The following is a 20,402-nucleotide window of genomic DNA, read 5'->3' on the forward strand; positions in this document are numbered from 1 at the left end:
GCTCAGAAAACTTTTTATATCAGTACGTAAAAGTTTCTTCATTTTTCCTTGTAGCCACATAACATTGCATTGTACAGATGTATCATAATTTTGTGATAATTCCTATTTGGACATTTAGGTTATTTCCAATGGTTTGGAAATAGTGCTACAATGAATACTTTTATAGATTACATCATTTGTACATGGTGATATATATTTGTAGAATACATTTTCTGAAGTGAAATTGCGGACAAAGGCATATACATTTGTAATTTTTTTTCAGTTTTCATAAAGGTCTATTCCATTATTAGTGGGTAGTGTACTTAACATTTAAATACATTTAAATAATATATCAGCGGCTGCATGACTGTAGCCTTGGTAACTGGATAGATAACCAGTTCAAATAGAAACCAACTAACCAGTAAATGTCTAAAGATTTCAAGTACAGCTCGTGTTTAGATCATCCTTTGTTTTGAACACCTTCTTGGGGGGAAAAGCGTACTGGTCACACTGGAAATATATTAAGGCCAAGTCTTCTGATATTCATTTCCAGAGGCTTCTTTCAGCTGCATTAAGCCTCTCTAAAGTTGTGGCTGGGCATGAATGCACTTCCCGTCCACCAGAGCAGTGGGCCTTGGAGTCTGAGTGCAGCCCACTCCAACCAAACTCGAGTTGTTGACTTTTTCAGAAACGGAAGCAGTGGGATCGAACTGATATTTCTCTGCAATGCCAAAGCAAGTAAGGTTGGTGCCTGATGTCCAAACAAGGTTTACTGAAGTGCTAAGACCTTCATGTGCTTTCTAATGAATTGATACTCCAAATTGTGTCCCATCATTGACATTATTGTGTAGCTGGATGTCCCCAGTCCTGCAGCCCACAGCAAAGTCTTTCCTTATCAGCTTTCATTTGGCACTGTCAAAGGTCATCTGGTACCCAGCAAGCCAGCCCTTATAACCAAAGACAGTTGAACCATAGATTGTGGTTTCAGCCAAATAAAAGTTGACATCACAACCATGATTTATACACTCCCTCTCGTAAGGGGACCTGGTTTTAGCACTTTTCTTTTCTATGTTTGGTGAAAAGGTGGGATTAAATGTCAGTTTCAAACCTGGACAAATCTAGTCTTCAATGCAATTTCTGTTCCTAGAGTGTTCCATTTCTCTGTGAAAGTCAGGCCATATCCACACCATTTATATTTGGTCTCTAAGTTACCAGTAACATTATCAGTGTCTGTATTAGATGAACCAGATGTTGAGAATTCCATGTCACTGCATGACTTTGTTTTCACGTCCAGTTTCATCAACCCAACACCAAATCCGTTGCTGAGAATACCTCTGGCAGCTTTGCCAAGGTCAGCACATGATAGAAGAATATACATTGGCCAGGTGCAGCTCCGTGTGCTGGTGGCCACAGCAAAGGCAATGGGAAGAGATGATCCGGTAGGGGAGGGGTGCTCAGGGCTTTTCACTGCAGGCTGGCTGGGGTGGGGCTGCAGTTGCCTGGGCTGGAAGGCAAAGTGAAGGAGACCCTGTTCTGCAGTCTTGTCTTCCTCCCTCCACGAACCCCCATTTGTAATTCTTTTTTTTTTCCAATTTTTTTTCCTTTATTGATTTCAGAGAGAGAGGAAGGGAGAGGGAGAGAGAGATAGAAATATTGATAAGAGAGAACATCGATTGGCTGCCTCCTGCATGCCCCCAAATAGGGATCAGGCCCACAACCTGGGCATGTGTCCTGACTGGGAATCAAACCGGCAACCTTTTGTTGCATGGGTCGATGCTCAACCACTGAGCCACATGGGCCGGACTACAGTGTGTTCTTTTTATCATGCATGCTTTTTTAAAGTTTTTATTTTTATGTAATCAAATGTGTCAGTTCTTTTTTTGTTGTAAAGTTCTTTTCCCTCCGTGGTTATCAAGGAATTCTTGGGTTGGGTTTTTTTTGTTTTGTTTTTTTCATTCTTTTCGGTGTTCTCATAAATAAAGTGATACCATTTACAGCAGTCTATGACTTTTTTTCACTGAATATATCCTGGACATCCTTCCATGTAAGAGCTAAAGATCCACTTCAGTTGTACTAATGGCTGCATACTGTGCCACGGTACTGATGTTTAATGATTCGTTATCCACTAGTAACAGGCTTTCGAGTGAGTCCCAGTTTTCAGTATTACAAACAAATCTTGCAAAGGTCCTAATGAGCTGTGAGGCTGGGATGTGTGAGGACGTGCACCCCTAGGGGAGCCGGCGCAGAATGCTCTAATTTTCATCTGTTTCTTCACCAGCAGGGCCCCCTAGTGGCTCAAGCACAGGAAGGACATTCAGGTTTGGAGACCTGGCTTCTTGACATAGAAGAATGAAAATAAGGGGCCTTGAAATCTTCTCATTTGGCACATGGGGAAACTCAGATTCCCAGAAGACTGGTGGCTTATCTAGCTCACCAAGCACAATAAGCCAGCTGCTGTGCCAGTGCCAGGCTGTCCTTCCATGGTGTGACCTCTCACCTCCTGACATGTTAAGTTACAGTGTCTCAAAAGGCTGACCAAATCAATCTTGCATTCACTTAGGGACATCAGTATTGCTGGATTATCATCAGTCAAAGGAAAAAGAGTACTGTACTGCTGTGAGTTCGCCTCTTCCTTTCCCCTTTCCCAGCGTTGGTATCCCTGGTGGGAAAAGCGACCTTCTTTCTGAGTGCCTCTCCACCACCACCAGCTTGGCAACTGTGCTGGAGTTGGAGAGAGTCGTGGGGACTGGCAAGATGGCAGTCCTCAAAATGCCAGGAGCCAAGGCTCAGAAAGGCACATTGGGCTGCTCCAGCATTTCTCAGTCGGGGCCTGAGGGGCAGCAGCTGGTGGGGGCTCTGGGGACTCTCCCGGAGCCGCATTTGCACTGACGAACACATTGCTTTAACCAAGACTCTATGTTTATTTCCAAGGTGTGTCCTACTTCACTAACCAAATTGTTGGCTTCTGTACAAAAACTTCTTCGCAGGCTTCTGGGGCTCAGCACATTGCTGTGTGTTCAGCCTGCTTCTATCTCTCTGTTGCTGGAGATGGACCCAAGTTGGGGCCCCTAAGCACTCTATGACCTGCAGGTTCTTGACTCTACATAGGGAAAAATTCAAGAGTAAGTCCAAATGAAAGCAAAAGCAAGTTTTATTAGGTCGAGAGAAAGAGGCCAAAACGAAGATTCCTGGAGATAGGATGGGTAAGCCCGAGACAAAGACAAAGTGCCGCCACCTGCTCCTCCCTTGCTGCAGGTCTCATAGGATGTTGCTGTGGAAAAGCAGAAGTACCTGGCCAAGTGGACACAGGCGAACTCACAAGTGAGTTGCAAGCTGCAGTCAATCAGTTCTTGGGCTTTCATGTGTTTCCAAGGGTGGATTGTTCCTAAACTCTGTGCTACAAAATTCTGTCTCTGACTTCTGGTTGGGAGGGGGGCTTATTCCTAATATGGTCTGTTCCAGAAGGGTCATGCTATTCTCCCCACTCAGTCCCCCTTCTCCTTGTGGTATCAATTTTCATTATAATGATGGTATCATGAATGGAATTGTTTTCTGGTCAATTTTTCCTCCATCTTGGCCTGAGTTGGTTTTAGCCAGTTCTTGTTGTTGACTTCGGTGACCACCACAGAAATGTCTTGTCATAAATCGTTTCCCTTCGATCACACATGGAGGTGGGAGCTCTGGTGTGAGGACCTAGCAGCTTATCAGCCCATGATGTCTGTTCCTACTTCCTCAGTCCACTTATCAGGAGCTTTCCCTAACTTCATTTCCCCCCCCTTTATTGATGTTAGAGAGAGAGGAAGTGAAAGGGAGAGATAGAAACATGGATGAGAGAGAACATCGATTGGCCGCCTCCTGCATGCCCCCCACTGGGGATTGGGCCCACAACCTGGGCATGTGTCCTGACCGGGAATCGAACCGGTGACCTCTTGGTGCAGGGTCGATGCTCAGCCACTGAGCCACACCGGCCAGACCCTAACTTCTTTCTTTCCTGCCTTGTCTCCATTCTCAAAATCACCAGGACAGTTAGAATCTTTAGGTTAAAAATTCACTAATTATCCTCTTGTAATTGCAGCATTTATCCCCATCTCTTGCATGGCCATTGGTCTTATACCTCTGGAGAAGGGTTTGCAATACTTGCCCTGGGTTACCGTTCGCTAAACCTCTTCCTGAAGTTCTGTCCTATTCACCTTGCCTTATTTACACAGTACAACCTCACTCACTCTCTTTAGAAGAGAGCTTAGATCCTAGTCTCTTCTATCAAATGCAGAGAGGTAACTATTTAATTTTTGTATGTTTGGTTCCAGGTCCTGTTGATTCCTTGCTCTTCTGATTCTCACCACAGCCTGAGAAGATGTCCTTCCCACAGCTGCAGGGGCAGGCTTGGATTTCAAAGTTGTTTCCAGTACTCAGGGGAAGAAATACACATGAACTTTCTCACAAGAAAAGCAGTTTATCCTGAAAGAAACCACCCCTCTTTCTTCCTTCCCTTCCCATGTCCTTTTATGAAGCCTAGAACTTTGTTGTGCCAGCATACAGATTGGCTGACAGTGGGTTCAAGGATTACCACAGCTGGGATGTGACTTGACTAAGAGCACTCTGAGAATTTATAGCAGAGCTGGCATCAAAGAGTCCACATCTTTCAACTCCAAGGTAGGTGGTGGGCCTTTCAGGGCACCCACTGAGGCCTTATAGTAGGCTAGGCATGCTTAGAAATCCAGTCCAAGGGTAAGTAAGTTGCGCCAACTAACAAAAGGCTCTATTTCTGCAAGTTTGCACCTCCTGGGAATCTTTGCTTATACCTCCACTGTCCCTCCTCCCATCAAAAGGCAATAAAATTCTTCTCTTTGTCTAAGACATAAATGAACAAGAAAGGAAATGAATTTTATTCAGGGCATTGTAATAGGGAGAACGCCCCAGATGTGAAGATCAGAGTGTCTAGGCAGGAGGAGTTTTGCCTTAGACTTTCACAGGGAGGAAGGTGGGATGATTTACAGTTGGGGCTGTTTTGCAATCAGAAGTTTCAGGCAGTCAGGTGAACAGAATGTTTATCTCTGTGTCTATCTGTTTTCAGAGGAGCAAAGAATTCTGATCTCAGCTAATCATTCATAAGATAAAAACCATGAGGTGTCTGTGTGTGTGTGTTGGGGGGGGTCTGAACCTGAAACAAGGGGGTCATCTGCCAATCTCATGGGAATCCTGAAAGAGTGGAGAGTGTGAGTTTTATCAAAGTCATAGGGAGAAGGGCTGTTCTTCAGTGAGCCTTTCCCGAGACACTGATGCATCAGGTTGTTTCTTGTTTTTGGTATGATATCGTATATAACTTTTCTTTCATTATTAATTTTTTTTTGTTAACAAATGTTTCTCATTTTTCCCCCATTGACACCCTCCTCCCCTTCCTGCCCGCCCCATCCCCAGTTCTGCTGTCTGTGTTCATTGGTCATGCATACATGCATGTAAGTTCTGTGGCCCATCTCTTCCCCCACAAACCCCCCCCTTTCTCTGAGGCATGTCAGCCTGTACCCCACCTCCATGTCACTGCGTTAATTTTGTTGAGCAGTTTGTTTAGTTCATTATATTCCACAAATAAGTGAGATCATGTGATATTTGTCTTTCTCTGCCTGGCTTGTTTCACTTAGGATAATACTCTCCAGGTCCCTCCATGTCGTCTCAGAGGATAAGAGATCTTTCTTTCTTACAGCTGCATAGTACTCCATTGTGTACATGTACCACAGCTTTTTAATCCACTCGTCTACTGATGGACACTTGGGCTGTTTCCAGAAAAAATATGTAACGCTTCACGAATTTGCGAGTCATCCTTGTGCAGGAGCCATGTAATTTTCTCTGTATTGTTTCTATTTTAGTATATGTGCTGCCAAGCGAGCACCCTCAGGTTGTTTCTTTACCATCCCTGTTTGTCGGGAGCATAGGGCACAAGTGACACTCAGCAACGTCACCCTCCTTTAATCGAGGATCTCTCTGAAAGCAAAAACCTGTACTTCCAACTATTGATCAAATGGCATCTTTTTTTTTTTTTAAAATCCTCACCCGAGGACATTCTTCCATTTTTTGTTCAGATAGAGTGGGAGGGAGGGAGAGGAAGAGAGAGAGAGAGAAAAATCGATGTGAAAGGGACACATCAGGTGGCCGCCAACCGCACGACCAACCAGGGCCGGGGACAAACAGCAACCGAGGTACGTGCCCTTAGCGGGAACCGAACCTGGGTCTCTCTGGACCGCAGGCCGACTCTCTAACAGCTGAGCCAAACCGGCCAGGGCCCAAACGGCATCTTAAGAGGGAAATCAAGTCGCTATTTTACACAGAAATGGAAAACACCTTGAAAGGAGACCCTTGGCCCTGACCAGGTTTGCTCAGTGGTTAGAGCATTGGCCTGCAGTCCAGAGAGGCCCGGGTTCAGTTCCCTCTAAGGGCATGTACCTTGGTTACAGTCTGTCCCCGGCCCTGGTTGGGTCTGCGGGTGGCAGCCACTCGATGTGTCCCTTTCACGTGGATGTTTCTCTCTCTCCCCCTCCCACTCTGGCTGAACAAAAAATGGAAAAATGTACTAGGGTGAGGATAAAAGAAAGAAAGGAGACTCTCGGATCAGGTCACTTAGTGCCGCATCACAGCTCCCTGCGCCTCAAACTACAAGTACCAGAGAGCATCGCGCCACGTCCTCCGGGCTGGCAGGGAGGGCAGCAAGCGCCCCACTGCATGTTCACCAGCGGAATGATGGAATAGGTCACTTTAGCGTCTTCCTTTTCCGGAAGAGTAACTCCAAGTTCCTCCAACACGGCACGAACACAGAACCAATAAAGCGACGCCGCCCCCTCCACGGGCGGCGGCAGCGCAGGGCATGCGAAGGGAAGGCATGAACTGAAGTCGCTGCTCCCGCTCAATTCACCCGGCGGTCTCCTTTCCGTCCCGGTCGTGCGCCCTGACCAGTGCGCCTTCCCATTGGCCGGTGGTCAGGGGATGGCGCCTGCGCACTGCGTTCCTCTGAGGGTCGTGGGCAGACGCCATCTTGGCCCCAGAGGTGCTTCTGGGAAGCCGAGCGCCGGCTCGCACGCCTGCCGCTCGGTCGGTACGGGCTCCTGGGTGGCAGTGCTCGCGTGTGCCGCTGCTGCTGTCTCTCTCGCCGCGCCCTCCGAGCCTCCGTCGGGCGGGACCCCCTGAGCCCCGGCCGAGCCACCGGAGGGGGTCACTGCGCCGGGAAGGAGGTGACGGGGGCGGCGCGGGGCGCGGACACTCCCCGCCGAGGGCCCGCCCGCCATGGACTCGGAATACTACAGCGGCGACCAGTCAGGTGGGGCCGGGACCGGGGCGCAGGGCTGGGGGGGTGCGGCTCGTGGGCCCCGCGGACGGGTGGAGGCCGCGGAGACGTTTCTTCCGCCCGGCCGCCGGGGTTGGGGGGGCCCGGAAGTTGGAACCTGGGGGCGGGCACTCCAGAGGGAACGGCGTCCCCGAGCCCGCGAAGTGGGGTGAAGCGGGGACGCCCTCTCCGCACGGTGCCGAGGGCTGAGCGTGTGCGCGGCCCGAGGTGGGGTCTCCTGGGCCCGGGCTTCGTCGAGAGCGTTTTTGGACATTTCAGGGGACGTCGGTGGGGTGGGAGCCGGGGAGCCGGGGAGCCGGGCTCCCCAGACTGGCCACTCGCAGCGCTGGCTTCCCAGCCAGGAGCGCGGAGGACCCTCGTCTGAGTCGCATGGTCGCTGGCGATGTCCGTGCTTGTTTTTCCTCGCGAGACCGTTCTTCTTTCTCCTCGTGGAGTGTGGTCTCGGTTCCGCCCGGTTCACGCAGTAAACACCGGGGAGACGCCAGGACGAATGAGGCGGGAGCGGGGGTTACATGTGCTGCCCCTTGTGCCCTGGTTCCCTCGGCTAGTCTCCATCCAAGTGTTTAAGTCATTGTTGGAGCGTTCACCTCTTTTGTTTTTGAAGTTCACCTGGGTTCGTTCTGTATGGCAGGGGACACTCATGACGACAGGTGCCTTTCCGAGCAGGCCCGCTGGCTGGCTTAACGTGCTCTCAAAACAGTGTTCCAGCTCCTCTGCGGCTTCAAGTTACTTCATAATAAGTGATTATATGTAATGCGTGTATAAAGGTTAAGTGCTGGAAGACAGGCAAAGGAGTAGCTCCCTAACTTTCCTTTTTGTTTTTTAATGTTTACCTCCCTATTCTGAATTTGTGCGCTCTGGTTGCTTCATTTGTGGGCATTCTGGAATAATTTCCTGTTACGTGAGGGCAGGGTTTTAGCTTATGTGCCCTCTTCTCCCCCATACTCACTGTTGCAGCATGATTGTTAAATTGCAGTTACTGGTTTTATTATTGCTGTATAGTCTTTGCTCTTTAGCTAAGCAGAGTAACTCTTTAATATGATAGTGCATCCACTCCTATGCAGCTTTTTTATTTTCCTGTAGGTGACTGCTTCATTTAAAAAATGTTTTTATTTTTATTAAACTTCTAACCAAGTCTTCCTCTATCTTCCAACAGCCCTAAATTCCTCTCGATACAATTTCACTTTATATTTTTAAAGTATTGATTAATGGGAGGTAGCACATCATTTTTACCATTTTATAATGGTATAGTACGAGTTTTTCTTCAAGGAGATCACACTGTTTCTGAACTGCAGTTCCTCGTGCTCTTCATTCATAAACAGACATGGTGCAGCACAGACCAGGCAGTGTTCTGGGCTCCATGGCATCACCAGTGAACCAAATACCTGCTCCTTAGGCACTTTCATTCAAGTGAGGAAAGAACTACTTTAAACAAATTTCTTAATAAGTCATGTAGTACATTAGAAGGTGGTAAGTAAGTGCTGTGGACAGAGTAGACTCAGTTCTTAAAGTTGAAATAGTTGCAGAGCACACTGTTATTTGACGTAGTTGACTTGGTCCTTAGTTATGTTTCTTAAGCTTCGCATTCTTTTTATGGTATATTGTTCTGCCGTATATGTCACAGTATATGTTATGATTGTTGGTGTTTGTATGAGTATTAAACTGTTGTCTTGTTTACAACGTTAGCATTATTATGCTTCATCAATGGTAACCTTTGCTCTTACATTATCCTTGATTCATTGTGTTCATTTCACCTATAGATGTCATCCATCTTACTCCTTAAGTGGGTTTTTGTTTTATTTTTAAGCAGATGATGGTGGCGCTACCCCAGTGCAGGATGAACGGGATTCAGGGTCAGACGTTGAGGATGATGTAAATGAGCACCACTCTGGATCAGACACTGGAAGTGTAGAACGTCATTCAGAGGTATTGGCTAAACAACATCTTCGGGGAGGCTTTTCCCTTGCATTTTGTGAGACCTGTTTTATTTAGGCATTGTAGAGACCCTGTCATAAGGTTTAGGCTTCAAACCCTGGGAGTAAAGGATTGTAAGTTTATAGAGAACTGCTTTAAAAATAAATAGGGATAGTCTGGTTACTTACGAAATCACAGGGAATTGAGTTCTGAGTGGGTCTCATTTCAGACATTAGGCAGTTCTTGGCAGTTTTTGATTCAGAAAATGGGCCAGGCTTTTGATATTTGTCTATGCTTCCCCATTCCCAGAATGCTGTCTTACTGGGGCAATGAGCATTTGCAAACTGAAGCTATACCAACGGAAATAGAAAGTTATGAGGGTTATCACCTGGCAAAAATTGTATCAGAATTTGGCTTTCTGAACTGTTCCAATATACGCAATAACAAAGCATATATAATTTTAAAAGCTGTTTTTGCTTAGAGTAGTAGTAGATCTTATGTATAGCATTTCAACATATTTCGCCTAATACATACATTTTAAAAAATTTATCAGTGCTAATTTAATTTCTTTCGACAGTGTTCTGTAGTGTTCAGAATTAAGTTTTTGTTAAACTCATTCCTAACTTCTGTTATTTTTTATTGATTGATTGATTTTTAGAGAGCGAGAGAGACATCATTTTGTTGTTCCACTTATTTTTGCACTCATTGGTTGATTGTTATATGTACCCTGACCAAGGATGAAACCTGCAACCTTGGCTTATCAGGACCATGCTCTAGCCATTGGAGCTACCCAGCCAGGGCCATACATATTTTTTAAACTATTTAAATTGTTTCCTTGATTATATCATCTGTATTGCACAATGTTAACAAAATTGGGATACTTTTCAATAAGTCAGCTATTGTTAAACACAAATTGAAACACATGGGAATGATGAAGATGTCCACATTTTCTTTTAAAAACGTGATATGCCATATATTTTGCTTGATTATGCATGCACAGAAAATTGTATACTTGTTAGAGATTATATTATTATTGACTGTTCTTTGACATGTCATTAGTGTATTCTTATATTCAGGAAATAAATATTTATTGAGCATCTGTTGTGTCAGGCTCTTTTGACATATCAATGACTAAATGAGGTCCCACCACCAAGGAAGAGTAAACAGTGTACATTTTTAAACATTGTGTACTTCGTTAGAAGATGATAAAAACTATGGAGAAAGGTAGAACAGTGAAGGATGCCAGGATGAAGGGAGGTTTGGTGTCAAGTAGAGAAGTACAGTAGGCCTTGCTAGACTGACAAACCTCAAAGGGAAGGGGGGTTGGTGGGTGGGAAGAAATAAACCAAAGAACTTATATGCATATATGCATAACCAATGGACACAGACAACAGTGTGGGAAAAGGCAGGAGTGGGGAGGAGGGGGTCAATGGGGGAAAAATGAGGAACATCTGTAATACATTCAACATAAAGATTAAATAAATAAATAAATAAATAAATACAGAGAAAGTGACATTTGAATCAAGGCATGTAGGAGGGTGAGGGAACAGCCCCTTGGCCATGTAAGGGAGAAACATTTCTAAGGTGGGCGTGTGCTTCATGTCTTCAAAGAATGCCCAGGAGTTGGAGTGGGTGGAGTGGAGTAAGGAGTAGGTGTGATGAGAGAGCTAAATGGACTGTGAGAAAGGCTTATCTTTTAGTGATTTTGATGTCACACCGTTTTTTGTATACTTTTAAACATTTAGATTAAATTCTAATTAATATGTTATTTGATAGATGGAAATTAATTGATCATGTAAATGTTGTTAGAGTATATTTAGTATGTAATATTTTAAGTTTCCATTTTGGAAAATAGCATCAGGAGATTGACTCATGGCCTCATGATTCAGTTATATACATAAAAAGGCTCACCTTTTAGCACTTTAAACTACTTGTTTGTAATGAGATGGATTCTAAATGAATAAATGTGTATGTTGTCAAAATTTGGAAATTTTAAAAGTTTAAATAGAAAATTAAAATTACCATATTCCCATTACAGAAATGACTGTTAATTTTTTTGTTATTTCTCCTGCATTTTTATTCCCCCTCATGTATATAATACATGTGTGTTTTAATTTACTTAAGATTTTACTATGTATTGTATCTGTATAATATTTTTATCTCTTCACTTAACGATTGTGCCTTAAGTATATCTCCATGTCATTAAAGATTCTCACTAGCCTAATTTTTTTTTTTTATTGATTTTAGAGAGCAAGGAAGGGAGAGGGAGAGAGAGATGGAAACATGGATGAGCGAGAACATTGATTGGCCGCCTCTTGCATGCCCCCCACTGAGGACTGGGCCCACAACCTGGGCATGTACCCTTACCAGGAATCAAACTGGGGACCTCTTGGTGCATGGGTTGACGCTCAACCACTGACCCACACTGGCCGGGCTCACTAGCCTACATTTTAATGATTGCATAATATTTCACAATATGGATGTACCATTATTTATTTAACAGTTTCCTAATTTTTGACATTTGGACTGTTTAGCCATTATAAGTGGAGCTACTGTGAACATTTTGAACATAAACATTTGTGCTCACTTTTCTTTTTGCTTACGTAGGAAACTACCAGGAGAATTAACCAGAGTAAAGAGGCTGGTATTTGAAGGCTTTTCATAGGTAGTCCCCTCCAGAAGTATTATCCTAATTTGCTAAACTACTGGTTAATAGTTTGAGTGCCAGTTGTACTTTTACGTATTGAGTTTTGTAGTAATGCTCTTTTGCCTGTTTAAAATAGCTTCTAAGGAGAAACTTTGGGTTGTTTTTTAGAAGCTAATGGGGTGTTAAAAGAGTACAATTGTATTAAAAGGAGCTGTGCAGACTACAGGCTCCAAGCCTAAAAATTGTGTCTTAGTTTCCTATTTCTGTCTTTAAAAATTTGACACATATTTAGTGGCTTAAAACAACAAAGATTTGCACTGGACAGTTGGCTTGGTTGAGCATCATCCCATACACTGAAAGGTTGGTATTTCAATTTCTGTTCAGGGTACATGCCCAGGTTGCAGGTTTGGTCCCTGGTTGGGGTGCTATAGGAGGCAGCCAATCAGTTTCTCTCTCTCCCTCAAATCAATAAAAACATATATATATATTTTTTGAACAAGAAAAATAATTTATTTACTTTTAATTAATTAATTTATTTAGTTACAGATGTTTCTCCGTTTTCCCCCCACTGATTCCCCCTCCCCCTCTCTCCTCACCCGGTCCCCAGCTTTGTTGTCCGTGTCCATTGTTCATGCACACATGCATATAAGTTCTGTGGTTTACCTCTCCCCCCACTACTCCCTCGTCTGGGGATTGACAGTCTGTACCCCATGTCCACATCTCTGGGACTACCCCATTCCTCAGATTGTTATGTTCATTATATTCTACAAATATGTGAGATCATGTGATACTTGTCTTTCTCTGTTTGGCTTGTTTCACTTAGGATAATACTTTCCAGGTCCCTCCATGTCGTCTCAAAGGATAAGAGATCTTTCTTTCTTACAGCTACATATTATTCCATTGTGTATATGTACCACAGCATCTTTATCCATTGGTCTACTGATGGACATTTGGGCTGTTTCCAGATCTTAGCTATTGTAAATAGTGCTGCTATGAACATGGGGGTACATATATTTTTTCTGATTGGTGTTTCAGTCTTCTTAGGGTATATTCCTAGAAGTGGGCTCACTGGCTCAAATGGAAGTTCAATTTTTAATTTTTTGAGGTAACACCATATTGTCCTCCATAGTGGCTGCACCAGTCTGCATTCCCACCAGCAGTGTACTAGAGTCCCCTTTTCTCCACACCCTCGCCAACACTTGTTGTTTGATGATTTGTTGATGGTGGCCATTCTGACAGGTGTGAGGTGATACCTCATTGTTCCTTAATTTGCATCTCTCTGATGATTAGTGATGTGGGCATTTATTCATATGTCTCTTAGCCATTTGTATGTCCTGTTTGGAGAGGTGTCTGTTCAGCTCCTCTGCCCATTTTTTAATTGGGTTCTTTGTCTTCTTTTTGTTAAGTTGTATGAGCACTCTATATATATTGGAAATTAACCTCTTATCTGATACATCATTGGCAATTATGCTCTCCCACACAGTGGGTAGCCTTTCCATTTTGATGATTGTATCTTTTGCTGTGCAGAAGCTTTTGAGTTTGATGTAGTCCCATGTGTTCATTTTCTCCTTTGTTTCTGTTGCCTTAGGGGATGTATCATTGAAAATTCTGCTGCGTTTGATGTCTGAAATTTTGTTGCCTACATTTTCTTCTAGGATTTTTATGGATTCATGAGTCACATTTAAGTCTTTTTATCCATTTTGAGTTTATTCTTGTATATGGTGTAAGTTGATGGTCTAGTTTCATATTTTTGCATGTAGCTGTCCAATTTTCCCAACACCATTTATTAAAGAGGCTGTCTTTACTCCACTGTATGCTCTCGCCACCTTTGTCAAATATTGATTGAGCATAATGTCATGGGTCCATTTCTGGGTTCTCTCTTCTGTTCCACTGGTCTATGTGCCTGTTCTTGTGCCAGTACCAGGCTGTTTTGATTACAGTGGCTTTTAGTATAACCTGAAATCTGGTAATGGGATCCCTCCAACGTCGTTCTTCTTTTTCAAGATTGCTGTGGCTATTCGAGGTCTTTTTTGGTTCCCTATGAACTTTTGAAGTATTTGTTCTAGTTCTGTGAAGTATGTCATTGGTATTTTGATGGGGATTGCATTGAATCTATAGATTGCTTTGGGTAGTATGGACATTTTAATGATGTTAATTTTTCCAATCCATGAACAAGGTATGTGCTTCCACTTTTTTATATCTTCCTCTATTTCTTTTTTCAATGACCTGTAGTTTTCTGCAAATAGGTCCTTTATTTCTTTGGTTACGTTTATTCCTAGGTATCTTAATTTTTTGCCATGATGGTAAATGGGATTGTTTTTTTCAGTTTCTCTTTCTGTGAGTTCATCATTGGTGTATAAGAATGCCATTGATTTCTTGACGTTAATTTTGTATCCTGCCAAATTCATTTATTAAGTCTAGTAAACTTGATGGAGTCTTTGGGGTTTTCTACGTACAGTATTATGTCATCTGTGAATAATGACAGTTTCACCTCCTCCTTTCCAATTTAGATCCCTTTTATTTTTTTCTTCCTGTCTGATTGCTGTGGCTAAGACTTCCATACTGTGTTAAGTAAGTGTGGCGAAAGTGGGCATCATTGTCTTGTTCCTGTTCTTAAGGAAAATGCTTTTAGTTTTTGCCCATTGAGTATAATGTTGGCTGTAGGTTTTTCATATATGGCTTTTATTATGTTGAGATATGATCTCTCTGTTCTCACATTGCTGAACAGTTTTATCCGAAATGGGTGCTGGATTTTGTTGAATGCTTTTTCAGTGTCTTTTGATATGATCATATGATTTTTATCTTTCATTTTTCACATTTATTGATTTGTGGTGTATCACATTTATTGATTTGTGAATACTGTACCAGCCTTGCATCCCTGGGATGAATCCCACTTCGTCATGGTGAATAATTTTTTTGACGTATTGTTGGATTCGATTTGCTAGTATTTTGTTTATGATTTTGGCATCTGTGTTCATCAGGGATATTGACCTGTAGTTTTCTTTCTTTGTAGTGTCTTCATCCGGTTTTGGAATTAGAATTATGCTGGCCTCATAAAACGACTTTGGAAATCTTCCTGCTTACTGAATTTTTTTAAATAGTTTGAGGAGAATGGTTATTAGTTCTTCTTTGAATATTCGGTAAAATTCCCCCATGAAGCAGTCTAGGCCTGGGCTTTTGTTTGCTAGGAGAGTCTTGATTATGTCTTCAAATTCTTCTGCTGTTATTGGTCTGTTCAAGTTTTCTATCTCTTGCCGGTTCAGTTTTGGGAGACTATGTGTTTCTAGAAATTTATCCATTTCACTTAGATAGTAGATTTTGTTGTTGTATAATTGTTCACAATATTTGTTAACAATCCTTTTTATTTCTGTGGTGTCAGTTATTATTTCTCCTCTTTCATTTCTGATTTTGTGTATTTAGGTCCTCTCTCTTCTCTGTGAGTCTAGCTAAGGGTCCATCAATGTTGTTTACCTTTTCAAAGAACCAGCTCTTTGTTTCATTGTTCCTTTGAATTGTTTTTTTGTCTCCATGTCATTTATTTCTGCTCTGATCTTTACTATTTCCTTCCTTCTATTTGCTCTGGGGATTTCTTTCTGTTTGCTTTCTAGTTCTTTAAGTTGTGAGGTTAGATAGCCTATTAGAAATTTTTCTTGCTTCTCGAGGTAGGCCTGTAGTGCTATGAACTTCCCTCTCAGAACTGCTTTCGCTGCATCCCACAGATTTTGTGTTGTGGTGTGTTCATTTTCATTGATTTCCAGGACGTTTTTAATTTCCTCCTTGATCTCCATGGTAACCCATTCATTGTTCAATAACATGCTATTTAGCCTCCATGTGTTCAAATGTCTTTGCATGTTCTCGTTGCAATTGATTTCTAGTTCCATGCCATTGTGATCTGAGAAGATGCTTGATATGATTTCAGTATTCTTAAACTTGTAGAGACTTAGTTTATGTCCTAACATGTGGTCTGTCTTTGAGAATGTCCCATGTGCATTTGAATGTGAATTCTGCATTTTTGGAGTGTAATTCTCTGTAGATGTCTATTAAATCCTTTTGATCTAGCACTTCATTTAGAGTTTGTGTTTCCTTGTTAATTTTTTGTCTAGAAGTTCTGTCCGATGATGTCAGTGGGGTATTGAAGTCCCCTGCTATGATTGTATTGCTGTTGATTTTTTCTTTGAAGTCCTCCACAAGATTTTTATATATGTTGGTGCTCCTATATTGGATGCATATATGTTTACCAAGGCATATATCTTCCTGTTGGATAAATCCTTTCAATATTATGCAGTGGCCTTCTTTGTCTCTAGTTATGGCCTTCATTTTGAAATCTGCTTTATAAGATATGAGTATTGCTACCCCAGCTTTTTTTTCTTTCCATTTGTTTGAAAAATTTTTTTCCATCCCTTCATTTTCAACCTATATGAGTCTTTTGTTGTGAGGTAGATCTCTTGTAAACAACATACGTATATACGAGTTGTGCTTTCTTATCCAATCAGCTACTCTGTGTCTTTATCAGAGGATTCAGTCCATTTACATTTAAGGTGATTATTGTATGTACTTATTTATTGCCATTTTTGTTTATTGTGGTTATGTTTTTCTTCGTATCTCTCCTGCTAATTACAGCAGTCCTTTTAACATTTCTTGCAGTGCTGGTTTGGTGCTAATGTATTCCCTTAGCCTTTTTTTGTCTGGGAAGCTCTTTATTTGACCTTCTATTTTGAATTATAGCCTTGTGGGATAGAGTAGTCCTGGATTCAGATTCTTGTTTTTCATGACCTTGATTACCTCATGCCACTTCTTTCTGGCCTGAAGTGTTTCTGTTGAGAAGTCAGCTGAGAGCTTTATGGGGTTTCCCCTGTAGGTAACCTGTTGCTTCTCTCTTGCTGCTTTTAGGATTCTCTCTTTGTCTTTTATTTTTGGCATTTTAATTACTATGTGTCTTGGTGTGGGCCTGTTTGGCTTCTTCTTACTTGGGGCTCTCTGTGCTTCTTGAACTTGAATGCCTTCTTCCTTCATCAAATTAAGTATGTCACTATTTCTTCAAATATATTCTCTAACCCTTGCCCATTTTCTTCCTGTTTGGGACTTCTATGATGTGAATGTTTTTACGTTTACAGTTGTCCCACAGTTCTCTTAAGCTATCTTCCTGTTTTTTAATTATGTTTTCCTTTTGGTTTTCTGATTGGTTGATTTTTTTCTACCCTGTCTTCTAATTCACTGATCCGGTCCTCAGCTTCCTCTACTCTGCTGATTAGTCCTTCCAATGTGTTCTTAATTTCTGCTATGTCAATCATTTCCACTTGGTTGGTTTTCAATATTTCTATATCTTTGTTCATGGTGCTGATGTCCTTACTCATGCTGTTGAGCTTCCTCAAGATCATGGCTCTGAACTCTACCTCTGATAATTTGCTTAGCTGCATTTCATTGATCTCAACTTCGATAGAGATCTCTTGTTCTTTCATTTGGGATTTGTTTCTTTGTTTTACTATTTTGGCTATCAGTGCTGTTTTGCAGCCTGCCAAGTTTTCCCTGTGGGTGTTGGTGTTCTGCTATTTGTGGCTTCCTCTGCTGTGTCTGGATGAGTCTGGGTGGGCCCACGTTAAACACCACTGTCAAGTCTTACTTTCCTGGGTAGATTTGCAAACTCAGGAAAGGTTCATTTATCCTCTAGCTTTTTCCTGATGGCTAGTAGTCTCAGTTACTCAGTCAGTGCCTTGGAATGTAGCCCTGGTGTTCTGCATAAGAGGATTTCCAGAGGATAGGATAGAGGTTGGTTGTTAATGAGCCTCAATTTGCATTTCTTTGCATCACCTGGGAAAGGCTGAACTTCTGGGGAGTGGGGGGCTGCTGCTCTTCCCCACATCTCTGGGAAGGAGCACTCTGGCCATCGTCCTCTGTGTCCACAACTCAGCAAAAACTCTGAGTGCCCTCCAAATCCCGGGTGTCCCCACAGAGTTCCAGCCCAGTCTGTTGTCCTCCCTCTGCCGTAGCCCCCAGGTGAGTAGCTGTGGCTATTTTAGCGCTCTGTCCTGGCTCTCTCCACTGTGGAGCGGGCTTGGTCTTTATTCCCCAAGGGCAGTGCTCACAGCTAAGACTGCTACTGTCCATTGGCTCCCAGCCCTCCACCCTCTTGTGCCTCCACAGATCCTACCAATGTCCCTGGTTATATGGTCCTGTCCTGCTGCTTTTTTCTGAGGATTTGTCTTTATTTTAGTTGTAATTTCCATTTGGTCCTGGAAGATCATCTGCGTAGCTTCTATTCATTCCGCCTCCGTTTTTTTACATCCTCTATACCTCTCTTGTGCACAGCTGCATTACACAGGCCTCTCTGGTGCCCCCACACCCAGCAGGTTCTGTGGGTAACTGGATCCCATAGTCACTTTGGGGATTCGGCTCTATGTCTCTGTTATGGGCCGCTGGGTTGCACAGGCCTCTCTGATGCTTCAGCACCCTGAAGGTCCCATGGGTAACTAGATGGCACAGTCCCTACTGGGTCACACAGGCCTCTCTGGTGCTTCAGGACCCCGCAGGTCCCGTGGGTAACTTTATGGCACAGTCTCTGCTGGTTGCACAGGCCTCTCTGGTGCTTCAGCACCCCATAGGCCCCATGGGTAACTAGATAGCGCAGTCCCTGCTGGGTTGCGCAGGCCTCTCTGGCGCTTCAGTACCCCGCAGGTCCCACAGATAACTGGATAGCACAGTCCCTGCTCGGTCACACAGGCCTCTCTGGTGCCCCGGCACCCTGCAGTTCCTGCAGGCCGGCAGCTGGATCGCACCAGTTTCTTGGCCTCTGGCTTCTCGCTGCTCTTGTGGGCTACTGGACAGCAGAGGCCTCTGTGGAGCCCCAGGTTCCGCCACTGGCGGCTGGGGAGTGCTGCTGCCCATGGGGCTCAACTCCTGCTCAGCTTTTGCTGTAGTTTTTTGGGGATGGGTCTCAGCTGCTGGTCTGTGCTTCTGTTGCCTGGGGATGGATGTCTGCTCCCCAGCCTCTGTTGTTGGGGGTATATCTAGACTCGATCGGGCTGCTACTATGGGGGATGGTGCTGGGCTCCGGGCTGTCCGTGGCTTCTGTGACCGGCACCTTGGGGGCTCCACTACTGTGCACCGGTCTGTGTTGACACAGAGTGTCCACTGGTCCGATGGTGCCAGGTGTGCTGGTGGGCTCAGGTTGCTGGGCCCTAGCTGCTCCCACTGCCTCCTCCCAGGGAAGACCCGGGATCTTCTGAAATGGTGGAACCTCCCCGTGGCGCAGGGAGAAGAACCCTGAAGGGCCACTTACCAAGGTAGCCAGCTGTTCTCGTTCACAGCACAGAAACCTTCTGCTCCACGTCTGTGCACTTCTCGGGTTTGGTTGTCCACCTTCATGTCCACTCACACTCTGTCACACACTTGCTCACTCTCTCACACATTCACCCTCCCTCTGGTCCTGCCCGCCGCCATCTTCCGACCAAGCTAAAAATATATTTTTAAAAAACAGAAACAGAGATTTATTACCTGAAGTTTCTGAGGGTAAGAAGTCCAAAATAGGTCTCTGAGTTAAAATTACGAGTTTACCAGTGTTCTGTTCCTTCTCCTGGGGAGAATGTTTCCTTGTCTTCCAGCTCTATAGGTTACTTGTTTTCCATGGCTGTGGGCCCTTCCTCCATTTTTTTTTTTTTTTTTTTTTTACTATGTTTTTATTGATTTTAGAGAGAGTGGAAGTGAGAGGGGGAGAAAGAAACATTCATTGGCTTCCACCCATACGCATCCTGACCAGGTAGTAAACCCACAACCTGCCCAGGAATCAAACCAGCCACCTTTTCGTGCACCGGGTGATGCTCAAGCAACTGAGCCACACCAGCCAGGGCCCCTTCCTCCTTCTTTAAAGCCAGCACTATTACATCTTCAACCTTCTTTCTGACCTCTGCTTCTATCCTTACAACTCTGTCTCTTATTCTGACCCTCCTGCCTCCCTCTTGTGAGGGCCTTTGTAGTTCTATTAGGCCTACTCAAATAATCCAGGATAATCTCCCTGCACCAAGGTCCTTAGTTACATCATCTACACAGACCCTTTGGCATGAAAAAAGGACATATTCACAGGTTCCAGACATCTTTAGGGGGGGCCCATAGTGTTGCCTACCACAAGATGATACTCCACAAGATTTTCCTAATGAGACCAGAGAAAAAGTTTCTCCCATTTGAATTTTAGAGTTTAGGCTAGTTTTTGTTTCATTCATTTCACATACAGTATTAACTTTATGTTTTTCTTTAGACCTTTAAAGAATACACTCATACTAAGCATGCACACACAGAGTCATTAAGACAGTGGTTGGTATAGGAAATGCTGGTAAAATTTTGGAGAGCAATAATTTTTGCAGATTTTTAAACTGCTTTTGATAAAGGCACTTTTGTTATTGAAAAACAACTATTTTTGCTAAAAATAATTGTACATGTCTATAAATTTCTGACATGACAGAACCAGTTTTAAGAAAATGAGAATTTATTGTAACAAAAACCTGATATTGGGGCTGTAAATCATTCTGTCTGGGAAGC

General features: G+C 43.5%; 1 protein-coding gene, 1 non-coding gene and 1 pseudogene across 6 annotated transcripts in view; 1 reads left to right on the plus strand and 2 right to left on the minus strand.

Annotated features, from left to right (window-relative positions):
• Nucleotides 1–417: 417 nt before the first annotated feature.
• LOC118625536 lies at nucleotides 418–1,384 on the minus strand (annotated as a pseudogene).
• A 4,377-nt stretch (nucleotides 1,385–5,761) lies between these two features.
• Nucleotides 5,762–5,866, minus strand: LOC118625879. The gene has a single exon (XR_004958740.1). It is a non-coding gene; the product is annotated as a U6 spliceosomal RNA (small nuclear RNA).
• Nucleotides 5,867–7,209: 1,343 nt separating this feature from the next.
• The window catches only part of IWS1 (interacts with SUPT6H, CTD assembly factor 1), a 53,302-nt gene continuing 40,109 nt past the window's right edge, over nucleotides 7,210–20,402 (plus strand). For 4 of the 5 annotated variants that reach the window (XM_036254257.1, XM_036254258.1, XM_036254260.1 and 1 more), the window contains exons 1-2: nucleotides 7,635–8,052; nucleotides 9,123–9,238. In XM_036254257.1, the coding sequence (XP_036110150.1) occupies nucleotides 7,695–8,052; nucleotides 9,123–9,238 (474 nt within the window). In that variant the 5' untranslated portion in view covers nucleotides 7,635–7,694. Of the gene's footprint in view, nucleotides 7,286–7,634; nucleotides 8,053–9,122; nucleotides 9,239–20,402 lie in introns of those variants that run through there. The other variant, XM_036254262.1, reaches the window with a different exon arrangement.

This window comes from Molossus molossus, unplaced genomic scaffold (genome assembly GCF_014108415.1).
Source record: "Molossus molossus isolate mMolMol1 unplaced genomic scaffold, mMolMol1.p scaffold_m16_p_11, whole genome shotgun sequence".
Lineage (NCBI taxonomy): Eukaryota > Metazoa > Chordata > Mammalia > Chiroptera > Molossidae > Molossus > Molossus molossus.